General features: G+C 56.2%; 2 protein-coding genes across 5 annotated transcripts; one reads left to right on the plus strand and one right to left on the minus strand.

Moving 5' to 3' along the window:
* Positions 1-78: 78 nt before the first annotated feature.
* CC2D1A (coiled-coil and C2 domain containing 1A) lies at positions 79-19,376 on the plus strand. Of its 4 annotated transcripts, none has more exons than XM_057541312.1 (29): positions 79-368; positions 2,045-2,180; positions 3,791-3,906; positions 4,000-4,065; positions 4,326-4,460; positions 4,544-4,778; positions 11,269-11,393; positions 11,706-11,778; positions 11,957-12,028; positions 12,121-12,251; positions 12,331-12,403; positions 13,100-13,233; positions 13,617-13,731; positions 13,813-13,985; positions 14,677-14,799; positions 14,880-14,938; positions 15,030-15,146; positions 16,278-16,351; positions 16,427-16,485; positions 16,604-16,655; positions 16,745-16,844; positions 16,932-17,022; positions 17,326-17,463; positions 17,555-17,619; positions 18,191-18,254; positions 18,346-18,472; positions 18,547-18,623; positions 18,717-18,764; positions 18,846-19,376. In XM_057541312.1, exons 1-29 carry the CDS (start codon positions 309-311, stop codon positions 18,864-18,866), a joined length of 2,859 nt encoding a protein of 952 aa, XP_057397295.1. In that variant the 5' UTR covers positions 79-308; the 3' UTR covers positions 18,867-19,376. The 4 variants fall into 4 exon arrangements, with proteins under 4 accessions (XP_057397295.1, XP_057397296.1, XP_007182130.2 ...); XM_057541313.1 differs by having other exon boundaries at positions 17,558-17,619; XM_007182068.2 differs by having other exon boundaries at positions 13,620-13,731.
* A 623-nt stretch (positions 19,377-19,999) lies between these two features.
* Positions 20,000-25,157, minus strand: PODNL1 (podocan like 1). The gene is made up of 11 exons (XM_057540901.1): positions 25,071-25,157; positions 24,889-24,939; positions 24,533-24,757; positions 23,942-24,035; positions 23,595-23,659; positions 23,349-23,458; positions 22,917-23,073; positions 22,540-22,655; positions 21,405-22,062; positions 20,556-20,704; positions 20,000-20,431 (listed from the first exon to the last, which is right to left on the minus strand). The coding sequence occupies exons 2-11, from the start codon at positions 24,889-24,891 to the stop codon at positions 20,281-20,283; spliced, it is 1,728 nt and encodes a 575-aa protein (XP_057396884.1). The 5' UTR covers positions 24,892-24,939; positions 25,071-25,157; the 3' UTR covers positions 20,000-20,280.
* Between the last annotated feature and the right edge of the window lie 586 nt (positions 25,158-25,743).

Below are 25,743 nucleotides of genomic sequence, written 5' to 3' on the forward strand. Positions count from 1 at the left end.
GCCTCTTTCCCGCGCAGCCCGCGGCACCGCCCATCGCTCCGCAGCGCGACTGCACGCTCGCGCACTGCCTACCGGGAATTGTAGTTTCAGTGCGGCGGGCCCTGCAAGTCCGGTGGCTGCGCTCGGGTTCCGCGGAGCCCAAGGGCCGAGGCGGAAGTGGGTCGGCCACCCGGGCGGCCGAGGGCGCGAGGTCGGCGGTCGCGGGGCGCCAACGAGGGGCGTGGGACTCAGGAAGGGCGTGTGCGCGGCCATAGGCCCCGGGGGAGGCCAGGCCAGGGGTCCGGTGGTCCGAGTATCCAGCCTGGAAGATGCACAAGAGGAAGGGACCCCCGGGACCCCCGGGCCGAGGAGCCGCCACCGCCCGCCAGGTGAGACTGTACCCCACGGCCCGGCCCAGGGGACCCTTCCCACCCTTGTCACACATTCAAGGGAGGGCCCCACCCCCAGGGGAGCCAGATCTCCACCCCAGGTGAGCCGTGGTCCCCGCCCCCCTGGTTAGGTTCGACCCCCAAAGTGCGGCCTATTGGCCCCGGCTCCCCAGCTCCTGGCGCCCCTCCCAGGGCTCAGGGCCACCTGTTGCCGCAGCAGCTCCAGTCCGGGAGGGGAAGGCCTCGGACCTGGGGTAAGAAAGACAGTTATGGGTCTCCTGGCCTGAACACTCGTGGAACCCTCGCATCAGCCTGGCCAGGTAAGACTCTTTTATCCCCATTGTACACATGAGGACACTGAGACCCAGAGAGGTGAAGACACCTGCCCGAGGTCATAGGGATTAAATGCTTGGCCAGAGCTAAGCACAAATCCAGAGCTGCTTCCATGAGCCCACAGAACTGTGGTTGGGCCCCTTCTCCCTCCCTCATTGCCTTTGCCCCAGGCACTGGGGGAGTTTGATTTTTCTCAGCTTTGATGGAAGGAGCTCAGGTCATAACTTAGTGCCCAGGTATAACAGTCTGAGTGACCTGAAGTTCCCTCCTGGCTTCTACACGTTGGACACTTGCCTTCACCACTCTAAGCCTCAGTTTCCTCATCTGTAAAATGGAGTCCCTAAGAGTCCTTATGTCACAGGATAGTTGCGAAAATTCATTGAGATAGTTTATGGAAAGTGCTAGAACATAGCACTCAATAAGTGTCGTCATCATCATTATTACTATTAAATGGAGACGTATATGATTGCCAATATTTGGCCATTTTTGTTATAGCTACTTTATTTATTTATTTATTTATTTTTGGCTCTGTTGGGTCTTTGTTTCTGTGCATGGGCCTTTTCTAGTTGCGGCAAGTGGGGGCCACTCTTCATCGCGGTGCGCGGGCCTCTCACTATCGCGGCCTCTCTTGTTGCGGAGCACAGGCTCCAGACGCGCAGGCTCAGTAGTTGTGGCTCACGGGCCCAGTTGCTCCGCGGCATGTGGGATCTTCCCAGACCAGGGCTCGAACCCGTGTCCCCTGCATTGGCAGGCAGATTCTCAACCACTGCGCCACCAGGGAAGCCCTGGCCATTTTTGATCCAAAGAAAGGGGGGTAATTTTGTGTACTTCAACCTGATATTATCACATTATGGTTGGTCATTAACCAGGATAGGATAGGAAGACAGGTATGTTACACAGCAAAGCCCCCAATTCCAGCTTCTACGTTGTCTGGGCTTCTATTTGCTCTTGACGCCTCCAGCCTTCCTTCATGGCTCGCTCTGCCAAAGATGCTGGAAAGGAAAAACCAAGGTGTGCAGAGTGGTTTTGCTGTGGGGCAAGGTGTGGGGCCTTCCTTCCCCACTGACGTTGGCTAGCAGCACATCATGGGTGTGGGCTCAGAGCTGGCAGTTGAGTCTCTCCAGCTGCCCTTTGCCCCATGTTGATCTGTGCAAGAGGGCCTGCCCACCTTGGGACATGTGTTGTGTTCTGGGCCTGTTCTGGCCTCCTGGCACTCCCCAGGGAAATGGCTTTCCCCAGCTCTGGGTTCCCTTCCTTCCAAGGGGACTCCAGGTCCATCATGGCTGCCTCTAGCTAGCTGGGGTGCATCCCAAGGTCTGACTGAACCCCCATTGTTCCCACAGCTGGGCCTGCTAGTTGACCTCTCCCCAGATGGCCTGATGATCCCTGAGGACGGAGTTAACGATCAGGAACTGGAGGCTGAGTTCTTGGCTTTGGTGGGGGGCCGGCCCCAAGCCCTGGAGAAGCTTAAAGGCAAAGGTGAGACTCTCAACACACCTCTGAACATTTTCTGAGCTCCCGCTGTGGGCGGGGCTTGGAGCTGGGCGCTGGGGCGATGGTGAAATGGAGACAGAGAAGGTGCCTGCCCTTCTGGCATCCACAGTCTGGGTAAGAGTTAAGCAATCAACTCTGGACCCAGAATGAGGATTCGAATCCCGCCTTTGCAACTTACTGGCTGTGTGACTTGATGAATTCCAGCACCTGTGTGGGCCTCCGTTTCCCTGTTTGTACAATGGGAATAATGACCACACTTAACATCACAGGAGTTAACCTTCTAGTGTTCATCAGGCACTTCACATAGGACGTGGCATGTCCTCCAACCCACTGTTCTGTGATCGGGGCTGGGATGGGGGAGGCACAGAGCAATGGGGGAGACCTGTGAGCTGGACTGGATTCCCGGAGGAGGCACCTGCAGTGGGGAGGGCCAGGGGAAGAGTGGGGGACTGCTTCTGGGGGGGTGGGTCACAGCACACGCAGAGGCCCTGGAGGAGATGGCAGGGGCCAGGGGACTCTGCAGTGGTCAGGTGGGGCTGGAGCTCGGGGCAGACGGAGCCTTGACACTTTCTAGCTAACGCAGTTGATACTCGTTATTCGTGGATTCTGAATTTGTGATTTCACCTACTGGCTTAAATTTATTTGTAACCCCCAAATCAGTGCCTGTAGTACTTTTGCAGTTATTCACAGACGTGCACAGAGCTGCAAAAAGCTTGAGTCACCCGATGTGCACGTTCCCAGCTGAGGCGACACTCCGCCTTCTTGTCTCAGCGCATAATAAGTGTCCTTTTCTTGGTCTGTTTAATGCCACAGTTTTCTCTTTTTTGTGCTTTTTTTTGGTGATTTTGTGAATCCACATGGACCCCAAGCATAGTGCTGAAGTGCTGTCTCCTGTTCCTAAGCGTGAGAAGGCTGAGATGTACCTTCTATATAAGTTTCATTCAGGCATGAGTTATAGTGCTGTTGGCCTCGAGTTCAATGTTAATGAATCAACAGTATATATTAAATAAGGTGTTTTTAAATAGAAACACACATAAGACAAGGTTATGTATTGGCTGGTTGACAGAAATGTGCCCAGAGGCTCACGGGAACCTAATGCTGTATTTCCTCCAGGGACAATGGTTCAGTATTCGCTCATTCCATGTTTGCGGCAACTTTATAGCACATGGATACCGCGGATAACGAGAATAACATGAACAACAAAATGCTGACAGTATGCTGTTCTAAGAGCTTCATTTACCTTTAGTCCCCACAAGCTACCTATGAGGGAGAGACTATTGTTGTCCCCATCCAACAGATGTGAAGACTAAGGCCCAGAGAGGTGAAGTGACTTGCCCAAGGTCCCACAGTGAGAAAGTTGCAGATCTGGGGTTCCAACTCAGGCGGGATAAGGAAGAGATGAGAGCAGGGAGATTGGCGGGGAGGGGGATCGTGCCTGGCTGGCCCGAGGGCAGTGGGGTGCCATGAAGGGCCAGGAGGGGGACATGCTGCCCCACCGCCTGCTACCCTATTTTTCGGGGCCGTGGGTGACCAGGACAGGAGGCTGGGGACTCTTGAAGGATCCCGGTCCAGCTGGGGCCTCCCCCTGCCTCTAGGTCCCCTGCCCATGGAGGCCATTGAGAAGATGGCCAGCTTGTGCATGAGAGACCCGGACAAGGAGGAGGAGGAGGGGACGGACGAGGAGGATGTGGAGGCTGATGATGACCTGCTGGTGAGCACCCAGGATGGGGCAGGGCACCTCCCTTCCGTTGCTGCCCCGTCTGGCAGGCCCTCACGACCGGCCCCCGGCTGTGTGTCCCTGCAGGCGGAACTGAATGAGGTCCTTGGGGAGGAACAGAAGGCTTTGGAGTCCCACCCTCCTGTGGCCCAGGTATACGTCCGAAGACACTGGTCCCTGCAGCCCAGGGTTCAAGGCCTTCCTCTTCCCCTCTCAGCCATGGGACCTCGCGCAGGTGGCGGGACCCCACTGAGCCCCAGTTCTACGCCCTAGGAAATGGGATGATGATTTCTGCCCTTTTGGGGTTAGGGTAGCAACATGCCTGGTATACAGTAGGTACTCAACCGAGCAAGATGTCAGGGTGGGCCCGGGTGGGGTCACCGCCCAGACTGTGTGCTCGGCCCCTCCCGCAGCCAAAGGCCACAACCCCCAGCCCAGGGTTGGAGGCCACCTTGCAGGAGAGGCTGGCCCTCTACCAGACAGCGATCGAAAGCGCCAGGCAAGCCGGAGATGGTGCCAAGATGCGGCGCTACGACCGGGGGCTTAAGGTGAGCGGGCAGACGGGAGGGTGCTGGGACCTCACCACCCAGCTCCAGGCCCCTCCCAAACCCACATTCACATCTTCTCCCAGACACTTGAAAACCTGCTGGCCTCCGTCCAGAAGGGGAAAGCCATCGATGAAGGGGACATCCCGCCACCTGTGGCTGTGGGGAAGGGCCCAGTGGCTACGCCCAGCCACACCCCAGCACCCAGTCAGCCGGTCCCTACGAACCCACCGGCCCCAGATTCCCGGGTCATCGTGGAGGGTCCTCCTTCAACTGCCCCAGCCTCAACGCTGGTCTCCGCTAAACCCCAGCTGCCCTCAGGTAGGCCAAGGACAGGACTGGGCTGACGTGGGATGGGCCGGGTGTTTATTCAGTGGTAGGGCCCTCTGCGGGGTTGCAGGCCCGGCACTGATTGTTAGATATTTTTAACACCCTTCCCTCACTGGAGCCTACCTTCCAGGGGGGACATGAGCTCACTGAGAGGTTTTGTGTGTGTGGTGGCAGTAAAATATATTTAACAACACATTTGCTATTTAACCATGTTTCAATGTGCAATTGAGAGGCATTTGGCTTATTCACAATATTGCTCAGTCAGCACCTCTGTTTCCAAAACTTTTTCCTCACCCCAAACGGAAACTCTGTCTCCATTAAATGCTAACTCCCCATTCTCTCTCTCCCAGCCCCTAGTAACCTCCATTCTACTTTCTGTCCCTATGGGTTTGCCGCTGTAGACATTTCACATAAGTGGAATCATCCGTCCACTCTTTGCCCTCCTGTGTCTGGCTTCCATCACTTAGCATAATGTTGCAGTGTGTGTGTCAGAACTCCATTCCTTTCTATGGCAGAGTAACATTCCCACACATAGGGTTTTGGGGGGTTTTTTGGTTTGATTTTAACAGAAACACAACATTATTAGTCACTGTAATTTTAATCATGACCTCTTTATTTTTTTTCACATTGACAGTGTTCAAAATCTCAAGACCTTTTAGGTTTTTTTAAAAATTTTTGTATTGGAGTATAGTTGATTTACAATGTTGTGTTAGTTTCTGCTGTACAGCAAAGTGAGTCAGTTATGCATGTTAATATATCCACTCTCTTTTAGAGTCTTTTCCCATATAGGTCATTACAGAGTATTGAGTAGAGTTCCCTGTGCTTTACAGGAGGTTCTTATTGGTTATCTATTTTATGTATAGTAGTGTGTATATGTCAATCCCCATCTCCCAGTTTATCCCTCCCCCCCTCCCCCGCCTTACCCCTGGTAACCGTAAGTTTATTTTCTACATCTGTGACTCAATTTCTGTTTTATAAATAGGTTCATTTGTACTCTTTTTTTAGATTCTGCATATAACTGATATCATATGATATTTGTCCTTCTCTGTCTGACTGACTTCACTCAGTATGACAATCTCTAGGTCCATCCATATCGCTGCAAATGGCAGTATTTCATCCTTTTTTATGGCTGAGTAATATTTCATTGTATATATGTACCACATCTTTTTTCTTTTTCGTAATTAATTAATTTATTTATTTATTTTTGGCTGTGTTGTGTCTTTGTTTCTGCAAGCAGGCTTTCTCTAGTTGTGGCGAGCAGGGGCTACTCTTCATTGCGGTGCACGTGCTTCTCATTGCCATAGCTTCTCATGTTGTGGAGCATGGGCTCTAGGTGCATGGGCTTCAGTAGTTGTGGCATGTGGGCTCAGTAGTTGTGGCTCGTGGGCTCTAGAGTGCAGGCTCAGTAGTTGTGGTGCACGGGCTTAGTTGCTCCATGGCATGTGGGATCCTCCCAGACCAGGGCTCAAACCCATGTCTCTTGCATTGGCAGGCGGATTCTTAAGCACTTCGCTACCAGGGAAGTCCCTGTACCACATCTTCTTTATCCATTCCTCTCTTGATGGACATTTAGGTTGCTTCCATGTCCTGGCTGTGGTAAATAGTGCTGCAATGAACGTTGGGGGTGCATGTATCCTTTTTTTTTTTAATATCTTTATTGGAGTATAATTGCTTTACAATGTTTTGTTAGTTTCTGCTGTATAATAAAGTGAATCAGCTATATGTATACATACATCCCCATATCCCCTCCCTCTTGCGTCTCCCTCCCACCCTCCCTATCCCATCCCTCTAGGTGGTCACAAAGCACTGAGCTGATCTCCCTGTGCTATGCGGCTGCTTCCCACTAGCTATCTATTTTACATTTGGTAGTGTATATATGTCCATGCCACTCTCTCACTTCGTCCCAGCTTACCCTTCCCCTCCCTATGTCCTCAAGTCCATTCTCTACATCTGTGTCTTTATTCTTGTCCTGCCCCTAGGTTCTTCAGAACCATTTTTTTAGATTCCTTATATATGTGTTAGCATACGGTATTTGTTTTTCTCTTCCTGACTTACTTCACCCTGTAGCACGTATCCTTTCAAATTATGGTTTTCTCCAGATGTATGCCCAGGAGTGGGATTGCTGGATCATATGGCAGCTCTATTTTTAGTTTTTTAAGGAATCTCCATATTGTTCTCCATAGTGGCTGTACCAATTTACATTCCCACCAGCAGTGTAGGAGGGTTCCCTTTTCTCCACACTCTCTCCAGCATTTATTGTTTGTAGATTTTTTGATTCCCACACATAGGGTTTTGAGTGAATAATTCCCAAACCCTCAACTTGTCTGTCTTTCCTATAAAACTCACCTGCTGGAGGACGCACTTCCCAAGAAATTTCTTTCCCCCAACCTCCCTTCTCCCCCTTTAGGAAAGGAACATGGTGATCTGCCCCAGGGGCAAATGCTGCCCTGGTGGGAACCAAAGAGATACTTGAAACACTGGCCTGGGGTTCAGAAAATGAACCCCTGGTCTCTAAATCCTTCTGCAGCCAGGCTGGTTTCTAAGCTTTTGTTGTTGGCAAAATTCAAGGACGACTATCAGAAATCATCACCTGAGATTCTCAGCTGAAATCATCAACAATTTTTCATAATGGAGTTTTTGGTATGTAGCTGGGCAGGGGCTCTGAGAATCACGTGACATCACAATAATAAGACTGTCTCTTTCCGTCTATTTGTTGATGTGAAGCAGGTTTCTCTACATATTAAAAACAAAAAAGGAAAGTAGGAAAAGAACAAGGAAACAGGAGATAAATGTTAGGAGGTGGACCCAGCCACCGCCGTGTCAACAAGAGCTGCCTTGCCAATAAAATTTTACTCTTAGTATATAAAAATTATTTGTCAAAAAAGCTCAATATATTTAGGCTTTGCTCAATTTCGTGCTGATAATAATTGTAACAGTAATTCTATCCTGGAAGAAAAATTCTTTAACACAGAGACTTGCGATGGCAGTAAACAAAGCCAATCAGATGTCAAGGTGTTGGGGAGAGGGGTAGATAAATTAGGAGTTTGGGATTAACAGACACACACTACTATATATAAAATAGAAAATAGGTAAACAACAAAGACCTACTGTATAGAACAGGGAACTGTACTCAGTATCTTGTAATAACCTATAATGGAAAAGAATCTGAAAAAGAATAAATAACTATATATATGTATGTAAATAACTGAATCAGTTTGCTGTGCACCTAAAACTAACACAATGTAGTAAATTAATTATACCCCAATTTAAAAAAAACGTTAAGGTGTTTTAGACACCTCTTCAGACAAGTCCTCCAAAACTAAAGCAGTGGGTCCAGTTGTCAGTCTGAAAAAGTACAATGCATGCTGTTTTTCAGGTGTTTCTAGGATTTCTGGACACTGGGTGGTGTATCTATTGTATGTTTTTTAATATACTGACAATTGTACCTATTGCTTTCAATTTAGGGATACTTGCCCTAAAAACTGAGCATATTGTTTGAAACTGTAACTAACATACTGTTTAATAAGCCATTTAATCCTGTTTCCCAACTTTGCTGATACAGTGCATAGATGTACATTTAAATGTACAATGGGGTTGTCAAAAAAAACCTTTCAAGTACCCACATATATCATGTTAGGATACAGTTCTGCGGGAGACGTGGATGTAAATAAGGGAAGATCTGAAATTCCCGAGTGCTAAATGTGAACCCTGGCATATATTTAAATAGTAAATGTTGGTATATAATCAAAAGAAGATCTGAAATTCCTGATTGCTAAATGTGAACCCTGACATATATTTAAATAGTAAATGTTGGTTTGCATTGTTTCAACCCACTGACTTTGCAGTAATTTGTTACAGCAGCAACAGGAAACTAATAAAATAGCAAAAAATAATTTTTACCTTTTTCTATATATTTTTCCCCAGTCAGTTTTAACTTTGCTATTTTTTATATAAGAAATTAAAAATTTTTACCGAGCAAAAAAAAAAAAAAAAAAAAAAGTAAATGTTGGTATGTAGTCAAAAGAATTGAAAGCAGGGACATGGAGAGGTATTTGTACACTTGTGTTCTTAGCAGTATTATCCACAATAGCCAGAAGGTAGAAGAAACACAGTGTCTATTGACGGATACAAGCACACCTCGTTTTTTCCAGTTGTTGCTTTATTGCGATTCACAGATATTGTGGTTTTTTACAAACTGAAGGTTGGTGGCAACCGCACTTTTAGCTGGTCTATTGACGCCATTTTTCCAACAGCATTTACTCACTTTGTGTCTCTCTGTCACATTTTGGCAATTCTTACAGTATTTCAAACTTTTTCATTATTATTATATTTGTTATGGGGATCTCTGATCAGTGATCTTTGATGTTACTGCTACAGTTTGCTAAAGGCTCCGTTGGTAGTTAGCATTTTTTTTTTTTTTTTTAATTAGTTTCATTTTTTTCTTTTCACTTTTTTTTTTTTTTTTTTTTTTAAGATTTCTTTATTGATTGATTGATTGATTGCTATGTTGGGTCTTCGTTTTTGTGCTATGGCTTTCTCCAGTTGTGGCAAGTGGGGGCCACTCTTCATCGCGGTGCGCGGGCCTCTCACTATTGTGGCCTCTCTTGTTGCGGAGCACAGGCTCCAGACGCGCAGGCTCAGTAGTTGTGGCTCACGGGCCTAGTTGCTCCGCGGCATGTGGGATCTTCCCAGACCAGGGCTCGAACCCGTGTTTCCTGCATTAGCAGGCAGATTCTCAACCACTGCGCCACCAGGGAAGCCCCGGTAGTTAGCATTTTTTAACAATAAAATATTTTTATACTAAAGTATGTACGTTGGTTTTTTTAGACATAATTCTATTGTACACTTAATAGACTACGGTATAGTGTAGTAACTTTTATATGCACTGGGACACCAAAAAAAATTGAGTGACTCACTTTATTGCGGTATTTGCTTTATTGTGGTGGTCCGGAACCAAACCCGAAATATCTCAGAGGTATGCTTGTAAATAGATAAACAAGTGTGGTCCATTCATGCAATGGAATAGTATTCACCCTTAAAAAAAAAAAAAGGAAGGAAATTCTGACACATGCTACAACATGGATGAACCTTGAGGACATTATGCTGAGTGAAATAAGCCAGTCACAGAAGGACAAATACTGTATGATTCCACTTATAGGAGGTCCCTAAAGGAGTCAAATTCATAGAGACAGAAAGTAGAATGGTGGGTGACAGGGGAGAGGGGAGAGGGGATAGGGAGTTAGTGTTTATAGGGACAGAGTTTCAGTTGGGGAAGATGAAAGAGTTCTGGAGATGGACGGTGGTGAATGTTGCACAACAATGTGAACGTACTTAATGCCACTGAACTGTACACTTAAAAAGGGTTAAGATGGTAAATTTTATGTTGTGTGTATTTTACCACAATTTGAAAAAATAAAAAGGGAATATTGGTGAGTTTCAAATCACCGTAGTAGTTAGGATACGTTTGATTTAAAAGAGTGGTGTGATGGTTTTCTTTATTGAATGTCAATATTTGGAGACACTGGGAATGACAACCCTTGCTACTTTTTCAACTTAAAATGAAAAGTTTTTGATGTCAACTTAAAAATGTGTAAGGAGGGGCTTCCCTGGTGGCGCAGTGGTTGAGAATCTGCCTGCTAATGCAGGAGACACGGGTTCGAGCCCTGGTCTGGGAAGATCCCACATGCCACGGAGCGGCTGGGCCCGTGAGCCACAGCTGCTGAGCCTGCGCGTCTGGAGCCTGTGCCCCGCAACGGGAGGGGCCGCGATAGTGAAAGGCCCGCGCACCGCGATGAAGAGCGGTCCCCGCACCGCGATGAAGAGTGGCCCCCACTTGCCGCAACTAGAGAAAGCCCTCGCACGAACCGAAGACCCAGCACAGCCAAAAATAAATAAATAAATTAATAAAAAAAAAAAAAAAAAAAAAAAAAAAAAAAAAAAAAACATAATGGGAAAGAATAAATATGTATAACTGAATCACTTTAAAAAAAAAAAAAAAAAAAAAAAAAAAAAAAATGTGTAAGGGGACTTCCCTGGTGGTGCAGTGGTTAAGAATCTGCCTGCCAGTGCAGGGGGCACAGGTTCGAGCCCTGGTCGGGGAAGATTCCACATGCCGCGCAGCAACTAAGCCCGCGTGCTTAGAGCCTGTGCTCCACAACAAAAGAATCCACTGCACTGAGAAGGCCCGCGCACAGCAATGAAGACCCAACACAGGCAAAAATAAATAAAATAAATTTAGAAAAAAAAAAATGTGTAAGGGTACGTAGTTTTCCAGAATTCTCTTCCGGGCAAAACAGCAATGGCTCCAGAGACTGACAATCGTGCGGTTGAGTCCCCACCATGCCATCTTCAGGCTGTGTGACCTTGGGGAGGCAGTATCCCCTCTCTGAGCCTTAATTCTCAAATCTATAAGGTGGGCCTAAGAGCAGTCTTTGTTGTGAGAATTAAGTAGAAATGGTTTGCGTGCTGTTCCCCCTCCCAGGTCCCTGCAGCCCTGGCCCCCTGGCCCAGTTGCAGAGCCGCCAGCGCGAGTACAAGCTGGCCGCCCTCCGCGCCAAGCAGCAGGGAGATACCGCCACTGCCGCAAGACACTTCCGCGTGGCCAAGGTATGCCCAGACTGACGGACAGGGTCGGAGGGAGAGGACAGGATGCTCCTGACATTGCGTGATGGCAAAGAACAGGGGCTCTGGAGTCAGATTTGAATCCTGGTCACTCCGTAGCTGTAGTTTGCTGCACCTCTTGAAGGCTCAGTTTACCCTCTCTGTGAAATGGGCATAAGTGTCTGGAAGAGGCTTGAGCAAGTTGCGGCAAAGGAAGGCACAGAGCGAGGAGTCCTCTGTTGCGGGCAGAGCATAGAGACTCCCCTCAGGGTCCTGGCCCCCAGCTGCAGCCTCTTCCCCTGATCTTCCTTTTCCCAGAGCTATGACGCTGTCTTGGAGGCCCTGGGCCGGGGCGAGCCTGTGGACCTGTCACGCCTGCCCCCTCCACCTGGTGAGGACCCCACCCTGCCCACCCTCCAGGACTGCTGGAGGCCTCCACGAAGTTCTTTCTAATGCTGCCGCCCCTGTTAGTCAGGCCCAGGGACCCCACCCTCAGGCCAGGCCAGCCTGGTGGGGGAAAGGGCGGCCACAAGCAAGCCCCCCACTGGACTGGACCTCTCTGCCCCCAGACCAGCTGCCCCCAGACCCACCATCACTGCCACCACAGCCTCCAACTCCTGCCGTCGTGCCCTCCATGCCAGGTAGGCTTCTGGGACGCTGTGGGGTGGGCCAACCAGAGCAAGACAGTCTCCCCGCCCCTAGACTCTTAACTCTACCCCCTGGTCTGGCCCAGAGGTTCCTGCACCCCCAAGGACTCTCCTGGAGGCGCTGGAGCAGCGGATGGAGAGGTACTGTGTGGCCGCGGCTCAGGCGAAGACCAAGGGGGACCAGCGGAAGGCTCGCATGCACGAGCGCATTGTTAAGGTGCGTGGAGACCAAGTGGGCGAGTCGGCAGCCCCTGGAAACCTTGCCCAGGAAGCCCTAACACCTGCATTCCCTGCAGCAATACCAAGATACCATCCGAGCCCACAAGGCTGGCCGAGCCGTGGACGTGGCCGAGCTGCCTGTGCCCCCAGGTAGGCCCCGCCCCCGGCCCCTACCCCTCCAACCTCTGAACCTTGCAGGTGCTATTCCTTCCGACTCTGCAGCCTCAGGGAGCCGATGGCTTGCACATTCAGAAATTCTGCGAGCTTGTTAGACAATTGGTAGCTTAAAATCAGTCACAATGGGAGAGTTTATACCACAGAAATTGGCAAACACTAAAAATCAGGAGGTTTTATTTGGAGAGCCTGTTCACCAGCCCACCACTGCCTGCTGCCTCCATTTCTTCTTTGTTTGACTCAACTCCTTCCTAGTCATCAGCTCTCAGTTTCACAGATACCTGCTCAGCCTCCCATCAGCCCCCCAGTGGGTAGGAGGCGTCCTCTGGGATCTCAGAGCTGCCTGTGTGTCCCCCGTGAGAGCAATTATGTGTCTGCACCTTGGTCCCGTGGGAGTCCCTCCAGGCCCAAGACTACCTCTTATGCCCAGCACACTACCTCACACAGTGCTTGCTTGTTGGAGTCTGGTCAAGGCCCAGCCCGGGTCAGGCAAGAGGAAGGGCAGGAGGGAGGTTGGGATGGTCTGGCATCTCCACCCAACCAGCAGCATCTCCTTTCTTACATGCAAAGTAGATTCAACGGCCTGAGGCTCCTTATCGGGGGAGGAACCTGAGTCTCCGCCATTATGGCGTGGGCCTCTCCCTCCTGATCGGGTCCCAACTGGCCGCCCAGGCTTTCCCCCAATCCAGGGCCTGGAGGCCACCGAGCCCACCCAACAGAGCCTGGTGGGAGTCCTAGAGACTGCCATGAAGCTGGCCAACCAGGATGAAGGCCCAGAGGACGAAGAGGATGAGGAACCTAAGAAGGTGTGAGGGGCCGGGGCCTTGGGGTGAGGCAAGGGAGTGGCAGCAAAGCCAAGCCCCAGCAGCCCTGGCCTTGAGCCAGAAAGAACCGGCCACACATCCGGCCCTGCCGCTTCCTGGCTGTGTGGCCGTGGGCAAGTGGGCAAGTCGTTTTGCTCTCCGACCCTCGACCCTCGGGCTCCTCCTCTGTAAACTGAGCACAGTTAATAGTCCCTACCTCCCAGGGCTGTGGCAAAGATTCAGTGTGAACAAGATCATATGTTGTGTTCAGTGCTGAGGAAACAGAAACTAAGACGGTCAGTGTTGTCAGTGTCGGGCCCTGACCCTGTGGGGAGTGGACTCATCACAGGTGCTGGGAAAGCTCTGACTTCCTCTCTATCCCTCAGCAGCTCAACAGCCCTGCAGCCCCCACAGCCCAGCCCAAAGCCCCACCTTCAAAGGCACCCCAGTCAGGATCTGCCCCAGCAGCCAAAGCGGCCCCCAAAGGCACATCCACCAGAGGTAGGTACACCTGCCCCACCTGGGCTGCCTATTGCCTGTCCATGGGTTGGGCAGCACCCTCAGACGCCCCTGTGCCCACAGCCCAGCAGCAGCTGGCCTTCCTGGAGGGCCGCAGGAAGCAGCTCCTGCAGGCGGCGCTGCGAGCCAAGCAGAAGAATGACATGGAGGGCGCCAAGATGCACCTGCGCCAGGCCAAGGGGCTGGAGCCCATGCTGGAGGCCTCACGCAACGGGCTGCCCGTGGACATCGCCAAGGTGAACCCTCTAGGCCTGCTGGACCTTCCCAAGCTCTCACCCTTCAGGCTCATGCCACTTAGCAGCCATGTGACTTGGAGTGTATTAGTCAGCGTCCAGGTTAAGCTGCTGAAACAAATAGGCCTCCCCAAGACAGTGGCTGAAACCAGACAGACATTTATGTTTCTTGCATGTAACATTCAGGGCATTCTGGTCTCTAAAAGACAAAGCCCTTCAGGGCCCAGGTTCTTTTATCTTGTTGCTCTGCCACACCCTAGGTCTTGTCCACATGGTCAGAGTGGTTTGATGCCTTGTCTGCATCCAGGCTATGAGAAGTTACATGGAGTTGCCATCACTTCTGCTTGCCTCCCATTGGCCAGAACTGAGTCACATGGCCACACCTAGCTGCAGCGGAGACTGGGACATGAAGTCTCTTGCTGTGTGCCCAGGCAGGACTCCATTACTAGGGAAGAGGGGGTAGGGATCAGACTTGGGGGAAAATGGATAACAGATTCTGCCATTTGGGGCAGGACCATCCACTTCTCTTTGATCATTACTTTTCTCCTTGGGAAAGAAGAAAGAACAGGGACAGGGGATGAAGCCATAGTCAGGGAAGGCCTCTCTAAGGAGGGGTGACGTTTCGGCAGAGCCCTGGGTGGGCCTGCTCCGTGCTGACCCGCAGACCCTACCTCATGAGCCTCGTCCTCCCCAGGTGCCGCCTGCCCCTGTCAACAAGGACGACTTCGCCCTGGTCCAGCGGCCCGGCCCAGGTCTGTCTCAGGAGTCTGTCCGGCGCTACGGTGAACTCACCAAGCTCATAAGGCAGCAGCACGAGGTGAAGGGGGATTCCCTGCCCAAGTCGCTACAAGGGCACGGCCCCCCCAACCCTCCCCTCACTTTCTTCTGCTCCCCCAGATGTGCCTGAACCACTCCAACCAGTTCACCCACCTGGGCAACATCGCTGAAACCAGCAAGTAAGAAGCCCCGCCCCCATCCCCACCAGACATCTGCACCCCCAGCCTGCCCCTGGGACCCGGGACCTGAGCAGGGCCCTCTTGCCGGCAGATTTGAGAAGCTGGCGGACGACTGCAAGCGGAGCATGGAGACCCTGAAGCAGGCCTTTGCCCGGGGTCTCCCCACGCCCACTGCTCGCTTTGAGCAGAGAACCTTCAGCGTCATCAAGTAAGGCCCCTGAGACCCCCCCCCAGCCCTTTGGAGAGGGGTTTGTGCTCCCCGGAAGCCAGCAGAGGACTTGCCTCTGGAGTAGAGTTTGGGGAGCTGGTGGGAGCACAGTGTGTGCAGGGGTCCTGAGGCAGACGTGACGCGCGAGTGAAGGATGGCAGTGGGGTGTTGACAGTGACACGTTTGGAAATGGGGATGATCTAGTGACTGCAGACATGTGCCTGGGCCCAAAGGCCTGGGCAAGCCCGTGGGATGGTGATCTTGGTCCTGCTCCTGTTAAGTCTTCTTACAGGAGACTCCCAGGGAGTTGGGATTGTTTTTTCCCACTTATCGATGAGATTAGGTGCAGCCACTGGGATAACCTAAGATCACCATCTAGGATAACCCACACCCCTTACCCCGGCTCCCCTACATCTGCATAGCCTGGCTCTCTATCACTTCATCTCCTCCCACTGTCCCCACTTCACTCACCTCCTGCCACATAGACCTCTTTTTGGTCAATCAGACACACCAGCCGTGTTCCCACTCAGGACCTTTGCACTAGCTGTTTCCTCTGCGCAGACTCTCTTAGGCAGGTTACCACGTAGCGGCCTCTTCTTGACGTGCAGAGTCACCTGTGATGTTACCTCCCGTGAGAGGCCCTCCCTGGTCACTCTGTCTAAAGCAGCCCCTCCTGAGCACACTCCACTCTCTCCCCTGTTTTAATTCTCTGCAGAGTTGTTGTTGTTTTGTTTGCTTATTTATATATTCATGGGTCATCTGTCCACTCAGCTAGCCCCGGCTCCATGAGCAAAGGCGTGGGGTCTGCCTCGTTTACTTCTGTATCCCCAGCAGTGAAGACACTGGCTGGCATATAGTAGATGCTCAAGAAATACTGTCAAAGAAAGAGAAGGTCCCACAGCAGCTAGGGCCACCGGCTGGTGCAGAGTAAGTCCCAAATAAATACGTGCAGAGTGGAGAAAGGACTCAAAAGGTAGCCAGTGGTGGACCTGGCTAGAGAATTCTTGTCTGTCTGGTCCTAAAACTCAAGCCTAGGAGCTGAGACACCCCTAAGAGACTGGGGGGAGGGCAGAGAAGGCGGGCAGGCCGTGGCACTGAGGTGCCTCTGCCCTTTGCCCGCCCTCCTGGAAGGATCTTCCCTGACCTCAGCAGCAACGACATGCTCCTGTTCATCGTGAAGGGCATCAACTTGCCCACACCCCCAGGTGAGGGGGCGTCAGGCAGGGGTGGGGCCGTGGGGTCCACCCCTCTGCCCAGCTCTGACCCTCATTTGCCCACAGGGCTGTCCCCCGGTGACCTGGATGTCTTTGTTCGGTTCGACTTCCCCTATCCCAATGTGGTATGTGGGGAGCTGAGGAGGGATGGGCTCAAGCCCCATCAGGCCCGGGAGTGAGTCTGGCAGGGGTTCAAGGGCAGGCCTCAGCCCCTGAGCTTTTTCGCCTCCTGTCTGGTCACAGGAAGAAGCTCAGAAAGACAAGACCAGTGTGATCAAGAACACAGACTCCCCTGGTGAGCCTTGGCGGGAGGCAGCCCTCCTCAGAAAGCCCACGAGACCATAGCCTGACCTGTCCCTCCTCCCTCCCTCCTTCCCTGGGCAGAGTTCAAGGAGCAGTTCAAACTCTGCATCAACCGCGGCCACCGTGGCTTCCGAAGGGCCATCCAGACCAAAGGCATCAAGTTCGAAGTGGTCCACAAGGGGTGAGCTGGGGCCGCAGGTGCTGCATGGGCTCTAGAGGAGGGGTAGCTTCCCTGGGCCAACCATCGTGTCCCCTCTCACACACACAGGGGGCTGTTCAAGACCGACCGGGTCCTGGGCACAGCCCAGCTGAAGCTGGACGCCTTGGAGACAGCATGCGAGGTCCGGGAGATCCTTGAGGTGAGAGGTGGACATTCGTCTGAACGCTCCGGTATGGCCGTGCCGCTCATGAACATCACCCAGGTGCTGCCTGCCCTGAGCCCCCAAGGGTCCCCTCTGCTGACCCAGCCCCTCCCCGGGAGCCCCAGACCTCCCTGCTACCCAGCCCTAAATACCCTCAGCACCCTGCTCCATTAGGAGCCGCTGGTGTGTCAGCCGTTCCCATGGACTCGTATTTTGGAAGTTGCTTTGGTCTCCCTGAGCCCAGCCCTGAGCCTCCAGCCGCTGCCTGCTTCCTAACAGGGTCCCCTCACTCCCACCCAGGTCCTGGACGGTCGCAGGCCCACAGGGGGGCGGCTGGAGGTGATGGTCCGGATTCGGGAGCCACTGACGGCCCAGCAGTTGGAGACGACAACTGAGAGGTGGCTGGTCATCGACCCCGTGCCAGCAGCCGCGCCCACAGTGAGACCCCTGCCCATCGGCAGCCCCAGGGAAGGAGGGAGGCTTGGTTCAAGGGGACCAAGGCTCACAAGACTGGTTCTGTCCTCTGAAGCAGGTTGCCGGGCCCAAAGGGAAGGCCCCTCCCGTGCCTGCTCCTGTGAGGGAGCCAGGGAACAGGTAGGTGGCTGGGCCCGGCTGTGCTGGAGAGAACCCCCTTCTTCTTATCTCAGCCTGTCCTGGACAACTTCCCATCAGGCACAGATTGGAGCATGTCTCTCCCCTGCTTCAAGACCTTTCCTGGCTTCCCTCCTCCTGGAGCATCTAGTTTAAACTCCTCAGCTTGATCTTTAAGACCTTTTGTGATCTCCGTCAATATGTCCAGCCTTCTCTCTCCCCACTTCCTCCTGTTGGTTCATGGATACACTTAGTTTTCACTGACCTCTGGGCTTCTTTGTGTTACAATGTCCTGAGCACCCCTATCCCCACACTATCTCCTTGCTCCTCTGCCCAGCTCTGATTCCTTTGAGTCCCAACCTGGCTCTCACCTCCTCCAGAAAGCCGTCCCTGATACCTGGCATCACAGTTGCCTGGGTGTACAACCATTGTCCGTATTAGGTTGTGGACTCAGCAACACAGGGGTGGGCCTGGCTTGTCTCCCGCTGTTCCCCAGTGCCCAGTGTGTCTGTTGAATTAATGGGGTCGGGGATGGGAGATCCCTGCAGCCCCTCACCCCTCCCCAACCCCATAGATCAGCCCGGCCCCTGCATAGTCTCAGCGTGCTGGCCTTCGACCAAGAGCGTCTGGAGCGGAAGGTGGGTACCCATCCTGCAAGGCTCAGTGGGGCAGGATTGGGGGTCTGCAGGCCCGGGCAGGGCCCTCACAACTCCCTCTGCACCCCCCCAGATCCTGGCCTTCAGGCAGGCACAGCGGCCGGTGCCCCCCGAGGTGGCCCAGCAGTACCAGGACATCATCCAGCGCAGCCAGTGGCAGAGGGCACAGCTGGAGCAGGGGGGCCCCGGCATCCGGCGGGGTAGGATCTCAGGGATGAGTATGTGGGGGAGGGGCGAGGCAGGGGGCCCCATCGTGACCCCCTCCCTCCCTCAGAGTACATGGCCCACTTGGAGCGGCAACTGCAGTTCTACACGGAGGCCGCCCGGCGCCTGGGCAATGATGGCAGCAGGGTGAGCCGCAGGCGGGCCGGGCGGGCGGGCATCGGGGGGCCGGGGGGCCAGGGCTGCCAGGGGCTGCCCACTGACCACCTGTTGGCCCCCCAGGAGGCTGCCAAGGAGGCACTGTATAGACGGAACCTGGTCGAGAGTGAGGTGAGAGGCTTGGGTATTGGGGACGGGGTGGGCAGCTGTGGCCATGTCCCCAACCCTGACCCCGGCGGCCTCTCCCCTCAGCTGCAGCGGCTCCGCAGGTGAGGGGCTGAAGGGGCGGGCGGCCCCTAGAGAGCCGGGAGCGGGCCCAAGGCCCCGGCGCTGGGAGGAGCTAACACGGCCACAGCCTCAGACCAGACAAGCAGACAATCAGTGGACAATCGGCTCTGGACGGACACGTTCCCCCGGCTGGGCCCACCTGGCCCGACTGGAGCCTCCCTGGCAGGGGACGTTGGGGCGGTGTCCGCCAGCCTGTGTGTGCCCCTCACCTAGGCCTGGCCGGGTGGGCCCCAGAGAGTCCGTTTGCACAGCCCAGGGGTGTGCGGCCCCTTGCCTGCCTCCGAGGTGGGAGGGCGGCTAGGACCAAACCTCAAGGGCCCCTGCAAGCACTTTAGTTCCAGCCCCTCCCCAGCCTTAACCCGGACGCCCACCCACACCCCAAAGAAGCCACTGAGGCCAGCCAGAGCCCAGCTGGCTCCCCAGAGGGTTGCCCTGGCCCAGCTGGGCCCCCAGGGCTGACACACGGAATAAACGGCCAGGGCCGTACGTGGCTCACTCTGTCCTGCCTTTGTTTCTTGCTCCTGCCCTCAGTGCCTGGGCTGGGTCTCCTTCACAGCTCCCCTGGGGGCTGATGGAGCGGTGCCTGCGAGAGGAGCTGGCTGGCGGGGGTGTGCCGCGAAGGATGTGTGCTACGCGCAGCCTTGCTGCGAGCACGTGTGTGAAGGCCTGTGCACGTGTCATGAGCGTCTGTGGCCCACCTGAGGGCATCTGCGAGTGTCTCTTCAGCTGGTGGCCTTGGGCGTATCTGGGTTTACACGTGTGGTCAGGTCATACGTGGCGGTGCTTGGTGACCCGTGTGTGTCTCAGGGCCTTGACAGCCAGCCCTGCCGCTCACTGGCCACAGGACCTGGGCCAAATTGCCTGACCCACTTAGCATCCCAGAGCTTCAGCTTCCTCTGCTGGACGCAGGGAAGATGAGAGCCCCTCCCACAAGCTGAAGGGCACCCGGTTGGTGGTGAACACTTGAAAGGGCTAGGTTTTTTGTTGCTGTTGTTGGCTGTACTGTGTGGCACGTGGGATCTTAGTTCCCCATCCAGGGATCGAACCTGCGCCCCCTGCAGTGGAAGCGCGGAGTCTGAACCACTGGACGGCGAGGGAGGTCCCGGGCTAGGCTTTTATTGTTGCTGTGTCCATCTGCACGGGCAGTGGGGGAGTGTCCAGCAGGGTCGGAGCTGCCGGCGCACCCAGTGTGCGAGCTGCATGCTTCAGTCTCTCGCTGGGCTCCCTGTGTGTCGAGGTGGCACCCCTGTCCCAGCATCCTGGCCAGCCTGGGTTAGGCGGGCCCAGCTCTCCAGGCCCGGGAGAGCCAGCTCGAGGCCCCAGGTTGGGCGCTGTCTCCTTAGTCCACAGCCCAGCAGAGCCCCAGGTGTCTGGGCTGCTCTACTGGGCCCCTCCAGGCTCAGGGGCCCTCTGCCTGTGGCCGACGTGGGGCTGTGGGCGGCAGCTGGACCAGGACAGGCTCAGGGTTACCCGTCGTGTCCACCACGCGAAGGTGCGGGAGGCCCAGGAAGGCCTCGGGCGCTATGCTGGTCACGTGAAGCCTGTTGGCCCTGGACCGAGAGGTGGGCGTGAGGGGGGGTTTGAGGGGAGGTGCCCCCCCCCAGGCCTGCTCACGTCCCCCACAGCCCCCCCTTGTCCACCTGGAGCCACCTGGCCCTGCCACCCTCAGGGCACCTGAGGAAGAGGGCACGTAGGCGGGGCGTGCTGAGGAAGGCTTCGGGGCCCACGTGGCTAATGCGGTTGCCCTGCAGGTGCAGCTCCTCAAGGGCCTCAGGCAGGTCGGGGGGCACGAAGGACAGCTCGTTGTGGCTGAGGTCCAGCACCTGGGCAGGCGGGCAGAGATGGCGCCGTGGGGGCCCCAGGCCCTGGGCCACCCATTTAGCCAAGCCCCAAACTGCTCTCCTCCCGGGCCCCCTTCCACGCCCAGCCCGGTCCTTCTGCCCCTCCCCCCCCAGCTACTTCGTGGCTGCCAAATCCTGCCCTCAACAGAGGTAAACTGAGTCCCCTCTGGGGCAGGCCCTGTTCTAGCAGGCAGGGTCCCTGCCTGCTGTGGGAACTGTTGATTCAGTTAATCCCTCACAAAGATGGTACTTCCTTTACCTCCTCATGCCCTTCTAACAATTGTCTGCTTATGATTGTTGCTGACTGCTTTCTCCCTAACTAGGATGTTTGTGCCAGGGGCCAGGAGCTGTGTCCTTCTGTGCCCAGTGGCATCTCCAGGACCTAGAATAGCGCCTGGCACCCACAGATGCCCTAAATTCTGTGGCATCAACAGCGCTCAGAAGGAGCTAGAGGCTGGGGAGGTGGAGGGGTGGTCGTGGAGGACCAGGTGGCAGGGACAGCACAGGCAAAGGCCTGGAGGCTGGATCTGTCTTATCCACCCCAGGGCTGGCCTGCAGTGGGAGCTCTCTTTCTGGCATCTCAGGGCCTTGCAGGGGAGTTGCTGGGCAGGCAGGCTGGTGAGTGGAGGGGCCATGGGGACACCTGCGGGCGTTCATTGTGGCCAAGCAGCCCACCCCTGACCTGGAGGGCCTGCAGCTCATGCCAGGTGCCAGGCCCGATGTCACCCACACGCAGCCGGTTATGCGCCAGGCAGAGCTCCTGAAGCTGGTCCAGGCCGGCCAGCGGCTCAGGCTCGAGGGCCCGCAGCTGGTTTCGCTGCAGCCGCAGGGTGTGCAGGCTGGCGGGCAGGCCAGAGGGCAGCAGGGTCAGCTGGTTGCCGGCCAGATCGAGGCTGCGCAGGGCCCGCAGCCGGTGGAAGGCCCGGCGGTGCACGCGGGCGCTGGCCAGGCGGTTATAGGCCAGGTTGAGCTCAGCCAGCCTGGGCGTGGCGGCCAGATCGTGGGCACCCAGCGTGGTCACGCGGTTGTGGGGCAGCACCAGGGCCCACAGGCGGCGGGGCAGCGCCTGGGGCACGCGGTCCAGCCCGTTGCCGTAGAGGTGCAGCGTGTGCAGGCCCCGCAGCGGCCGCAGTGCCCCGGCCGGCAGCCCTGCCGCCCCCAGCTGGTTGTGCTGCAGCAGCAGGTAGCGCAGCCCCCGCAGGCCGCGCAGCCGGGCAGCCTCCACCCGGCGGATGCGGTTGCGGCCCAGGTGCAGCACGGCCAGGGTGCGCGGCAGGCCGGCGGGCACTGCGGCCAGCTGGTTGTGGGACAGGTCCAGGTACTCGAGGCGGTGCAGCTTGCTGGCAGGAGAGAGAGGGTCGGCGTCGGGCTGGGCACCCAGAGTCGGGGGCCGGGTAGATCTTGGTTGGGGGGGGGGGTTGTTGAGGACTGGTCCTGAGAGACGTAAGCTGGAGATTGCAACTTGGGGGTGATGAGTTGAGAGATCTGGGTAGGAGGTAAACCTGGGGGTGATCAGGGCAGATTCCAGCCTGAGGGTTAGATGTAGGGGTGACCAGGACAGAGTTCTGGGTCTGAGATGTTCACGTGGCAGCTGTGCCGTTGGGTAGTAGGACCGAGGCACAGGGTGGCTGGAGACGAGGATGCCGCCAGGTGCCTGGCTGAGCCTGGCCCATCGTGGGCGCTCACCAAGTGAGGCCTCGAGTTAGGAGTCATACAGGGGTGGGGGATGGAGGCCCGGGGCCCCCAGAGGCTGAATCCTCAGCCCCTACTGCCGGCACGAGGCTGCACCCCCGAACCCCCCTGTCCCCAGGCCCCACCTGAACGTGGTGGCATCCAGGCCTCTGTCCGTCAGCTGGTTGTACTGAAGGTAGAGCTCACGGAGGTGGGTCTGGCGACTCAGGGCTCCTCGGGGCACCTTGGAGATGAGGTTGTTCTGGGAAGGGAGGAGAGAGTGAGACTGAGGGTCCAGGACAGAGGGCAGTGGAGAGCCACAGAGGGCTCTTGAGTAAGGGACGAGGAGCTCGCTTGAGCAAGGCTGCCCACGGAGAGCTTGTGAGCGACCAGTGCCAGTGGAAGGGACTCAAAGACATTTCTGACTACTGGGATAACAAGGAGGTGGAGGGGTCCCCCGGGAGAGAGATGCAGGGAGCCCAGGGAGGTGGGGACACGGGGTGGTGAGGTGAAGGAGGGGCACCTGCAGGTGGAGCCGCTCCAGCGAGGACGGCAGGCTGGGCGGCACATAGCTGAGCTGGTTGCTGGAGAGACTGAGGGTGACGACTGCCTGGGAGCCGTGGAAGGCGTCGGGGGGCAGGCCCGCGTTGCTCAGCTGGTTGTTGTGGAGGTACACGGACCTGAGGGGAGCCAGGCTCCGGCCACCAGCCCCGCCCTGGCCTCCCCACCACCCCGCACCCCGGCTCAGGGCCACCTTCAGTGTGAGAGTGTGTGCGTGCGCGCGCGCGCGTGTGTGTGTGTGTGTGTATGTGTGTGTGTGCGTGCTCTCTGCTTCAGTCTTGAGTTCTCCAAACAGAGCATCCAGGGCCCTGTCTCCCCACCAGACCCCCCCAGGGTGGGGAGTGACCCCAGGCATATCTGAGACCCTTGGGGCCTGGGCCGGGCCAGGGGCTACCTGAGCGCCGGCTTCTCCCCAAAGGTGAGCGGGAAGATCTCCGTCACTTCGTTAGCAGCCAGATCCGCGACACGGAGGGAGCGGGGCAGAAACTGGGGGGCCTCAGAGAGCTGCGGGAGCAGAGCTGCACTGGTCCTCGTGGCCCCCCTCCTGCACCCCACCCCTCGCTGTCCCATCTACACTTTGTGCTACATGACCACAGCCCGGCTGCACCCCTGTGTGTGTGTGTGTGTGAGGGGGGCTCACCTTGTTGTGGGCCACGTAGATGTGCTGCAGCTGCGTGAGGGACTCGAAGGCCTCGTCAGGCAGGCCTATGAATGAGATGGGCGGTGAGGGGACCCCTGGTGTGGGGTGGGGGCAGGGCGGAGTCTGTGCTCCCATCCAGCCAGGGACTGGCAGAGGCTCTCCAGGCCCCGCCCCCCACGTCCTCAAAAGCCACAGCCCCTGCCCCCCATCCCCTGAGTTTCCATCCTGCTCAGCAAAGGGCAGTGCTGGGAACTGCCGCAGACCTGCCCACAGACCGAGCTGGGGAGGGAGGGAGAGGGCAGCGGGGACCGTGGTGGGGAGGGGCCGCCTCCCGTTGTCCCCCTCACCCTCGGAGGAGATGCGGTTGTTGTGGAGATTGAGGGTCCGCAAGCCGCTAAGGCGCGACAGCTCGTTGTAGGGGAGCTCCTGGAGCTGGTTGTTCTGTGGGGCAGGGAAAGGGGCGCTCACACCCTGACCCCCGTGACCCTGGGCCCTGCTTCTAAGCTTCCCATCAGCCTGAGCAGTGAGCCCTGACACCCATCACCCTCTACTTGATCCCAAATGCCTTATTACCTCGGAACAACCCTGTAACCAAAAAGAGAGTGGCCCCCAGCGCCCCATGCACCCCTACAGTTGATCTCCAATGCCCCGCCACGCTGACCCCAAGCAACCCTGTAATCACCAGACGTTGACCTCCCCGACACCCCTAAACCCTCAGCCCCTCCCACTTCCAATATCTACGCCCCCACCTCCTCTCACCGGACACACAGAGCCCTGCACCCTCATCAAGGCCAACTCGCATCAGTGCCAGGACCCTCACGCCCAATGCCTCAGCCCTGCACGTGGACCCCACACCCCATCATCCTCAACCCAACCACTGCCTAGGCTCCCCACTCCCCCTGGGAGCTACCCTGCCCCCACCCCACCCCAGGCCCCACCTGCAGGGAGAGGTGTTGAACTGCCCTGGTGATGTTGTCCGGGAACACCCGAAGGTCCAGGCCGGCACAGTCCACTGTGTCAGCCCGGGGGCAGGAGCAGCGTGGGGGGCAGGCCCGGGGCGGGGGCTGCGAGCTCTCCCCCAGGTGGGGGAACGAGGCGTCCTCCATGCCGAGGGCAGGTGGGGGGCCGGGCAGCAGCAGGAGAAGCAGCAGTAGGCTCAGCCACTGGGAGTTGAGGGACGGCTCAGGGTGTCCCCAGGCTGGGCACCGGGTCACCATGGTGACAGGAGCATCCCCGCACGGAGGGGGTTGGGCAGGCAGGCCCCACCCTCAGACCCTCCCCTGCCCCAACTTACCATAGCCAGCCCCAGGTCTGCCGTCTCGCCGGAACTGCTGACCAGGGCTCCCTAATGGAAAGCAGGCGGTCACCTCCTGGAGGTTCTGCTGTGGCCGCCACCGCCCCCCATCTCTTGGCACTGGCCACCCTCCCCCCCCCACCCGAGCCTGCTCTCCCAGGGGCTCAGGGGAGCTGGCCCACCCTTTCCGCGCCCTGCGGAGGGCGGGCAGGCGCCGGATGGGGTGGTGAGGACAGGCCAGCATGTCCCCTCGGTCCCACCCGCCTCCCCCCAACCCTCCGCGCCCCCGCGCCCCCCCCCCCCCAGCTCTGCTTGCGTAACCTCGGCCAGCCTGGGCCGGGCCACAGGAGTGAGGAATGTTTGGGGGAAAGCTGAGATTTGCCCTGTCTGGTATTTGGGCCAACCGCAGGAGTAGGGGTGGGGGCAGAGGAGTGGAGGACGCTTCAGGGCACAGGAGGGTCCCCAAGGAACCGGGGCTGGCAACGATGGGTCAGGGCAAGCCTGGGCTCAGCCTGCCAATGCAGACACCGGTCTGGGGGCTCCCAGCCAGGTCTGCCATCTGGGCCCCTCCTCCCCCCTGCCAGCTGGCCTCACTGGCAGCCAGGCTCCCCCATCCCCAAATAGCCACAGCCGCCGCCCAAAAGGAAATTACACGTATTGAGGCGCCAGCCTGGTGGTTAAGGATGTGCGCTCAGTGGCAGCCTGCCTGGGCTTCAACCTGGGCTCTGCCACCTCTCCAGGCCTTGGTTTCCCGCTCTGCAAAGTGAGGGAATGGTTGCCTCCCGACTCCCGGGAGTCGTGTAAGCATTAAATGAAATCATGCATAAGAAGGGGGTGAGACAGTGCCCAGCACAT

Source organism: Balaenoptera acutorostrata, chromosome 2 (genome assembly GCF_949987535.1).
Source record: "Balaenoptera acutorostrata chromosome 2, mBalAcu1.1, whole genome shotgun sequence".
Lineage (NCBI taxonomy): Eukaryota > Metazoa > Chordata > Mammalia > Artiodactyla > Balaenopteridae > Balaenoptera > Balaenoptera acutorostrata.

Excerpts from the sequence above, each read along its gene's own strand:
- CC2D1A (XM_057541312.1), top strand. The coding sequence starts at position 309 with ATGCACAAGAGGAAGGGACCCCCGGGACCCCCGGGCCGAGGAGCCGCC. Across the intron at positions 4,461-4,543 it reads GCTACGACCGGGGGCTTAAG|ACACTTGAAAACCTGCTGGC; the intron begins GTGAGCGGGCAG and ends ATCTTCTCCCAG. Across the intron at positions 12,404-13,099 it reads CGAGCTGCCTGTGCCCCCAG|GCTTTCCCCCAATCCAGGGC; the intron begins GTAGGCCCCGCC and ends CTGGCCGCCCAG.
- PODNL1 (XM_057540901.1), bottom strand. Across the intron at positions 23,074-23,348 it reads GGGGAGAAGCCGGCGCTCAG|GTCCGTGTACCTCCACAACA; the intron begins GTAGCCCCTGGC and ends GGCTCCCCTCAG. Across the intron at positions 20,705-21,404 it reads ATGAGCTGCAGGCCCTCCAG|GTGCTGGACCTCAGCCACAA; the intron begins GTCAGGGGTGGG and ends CCGCCTGCCCAG.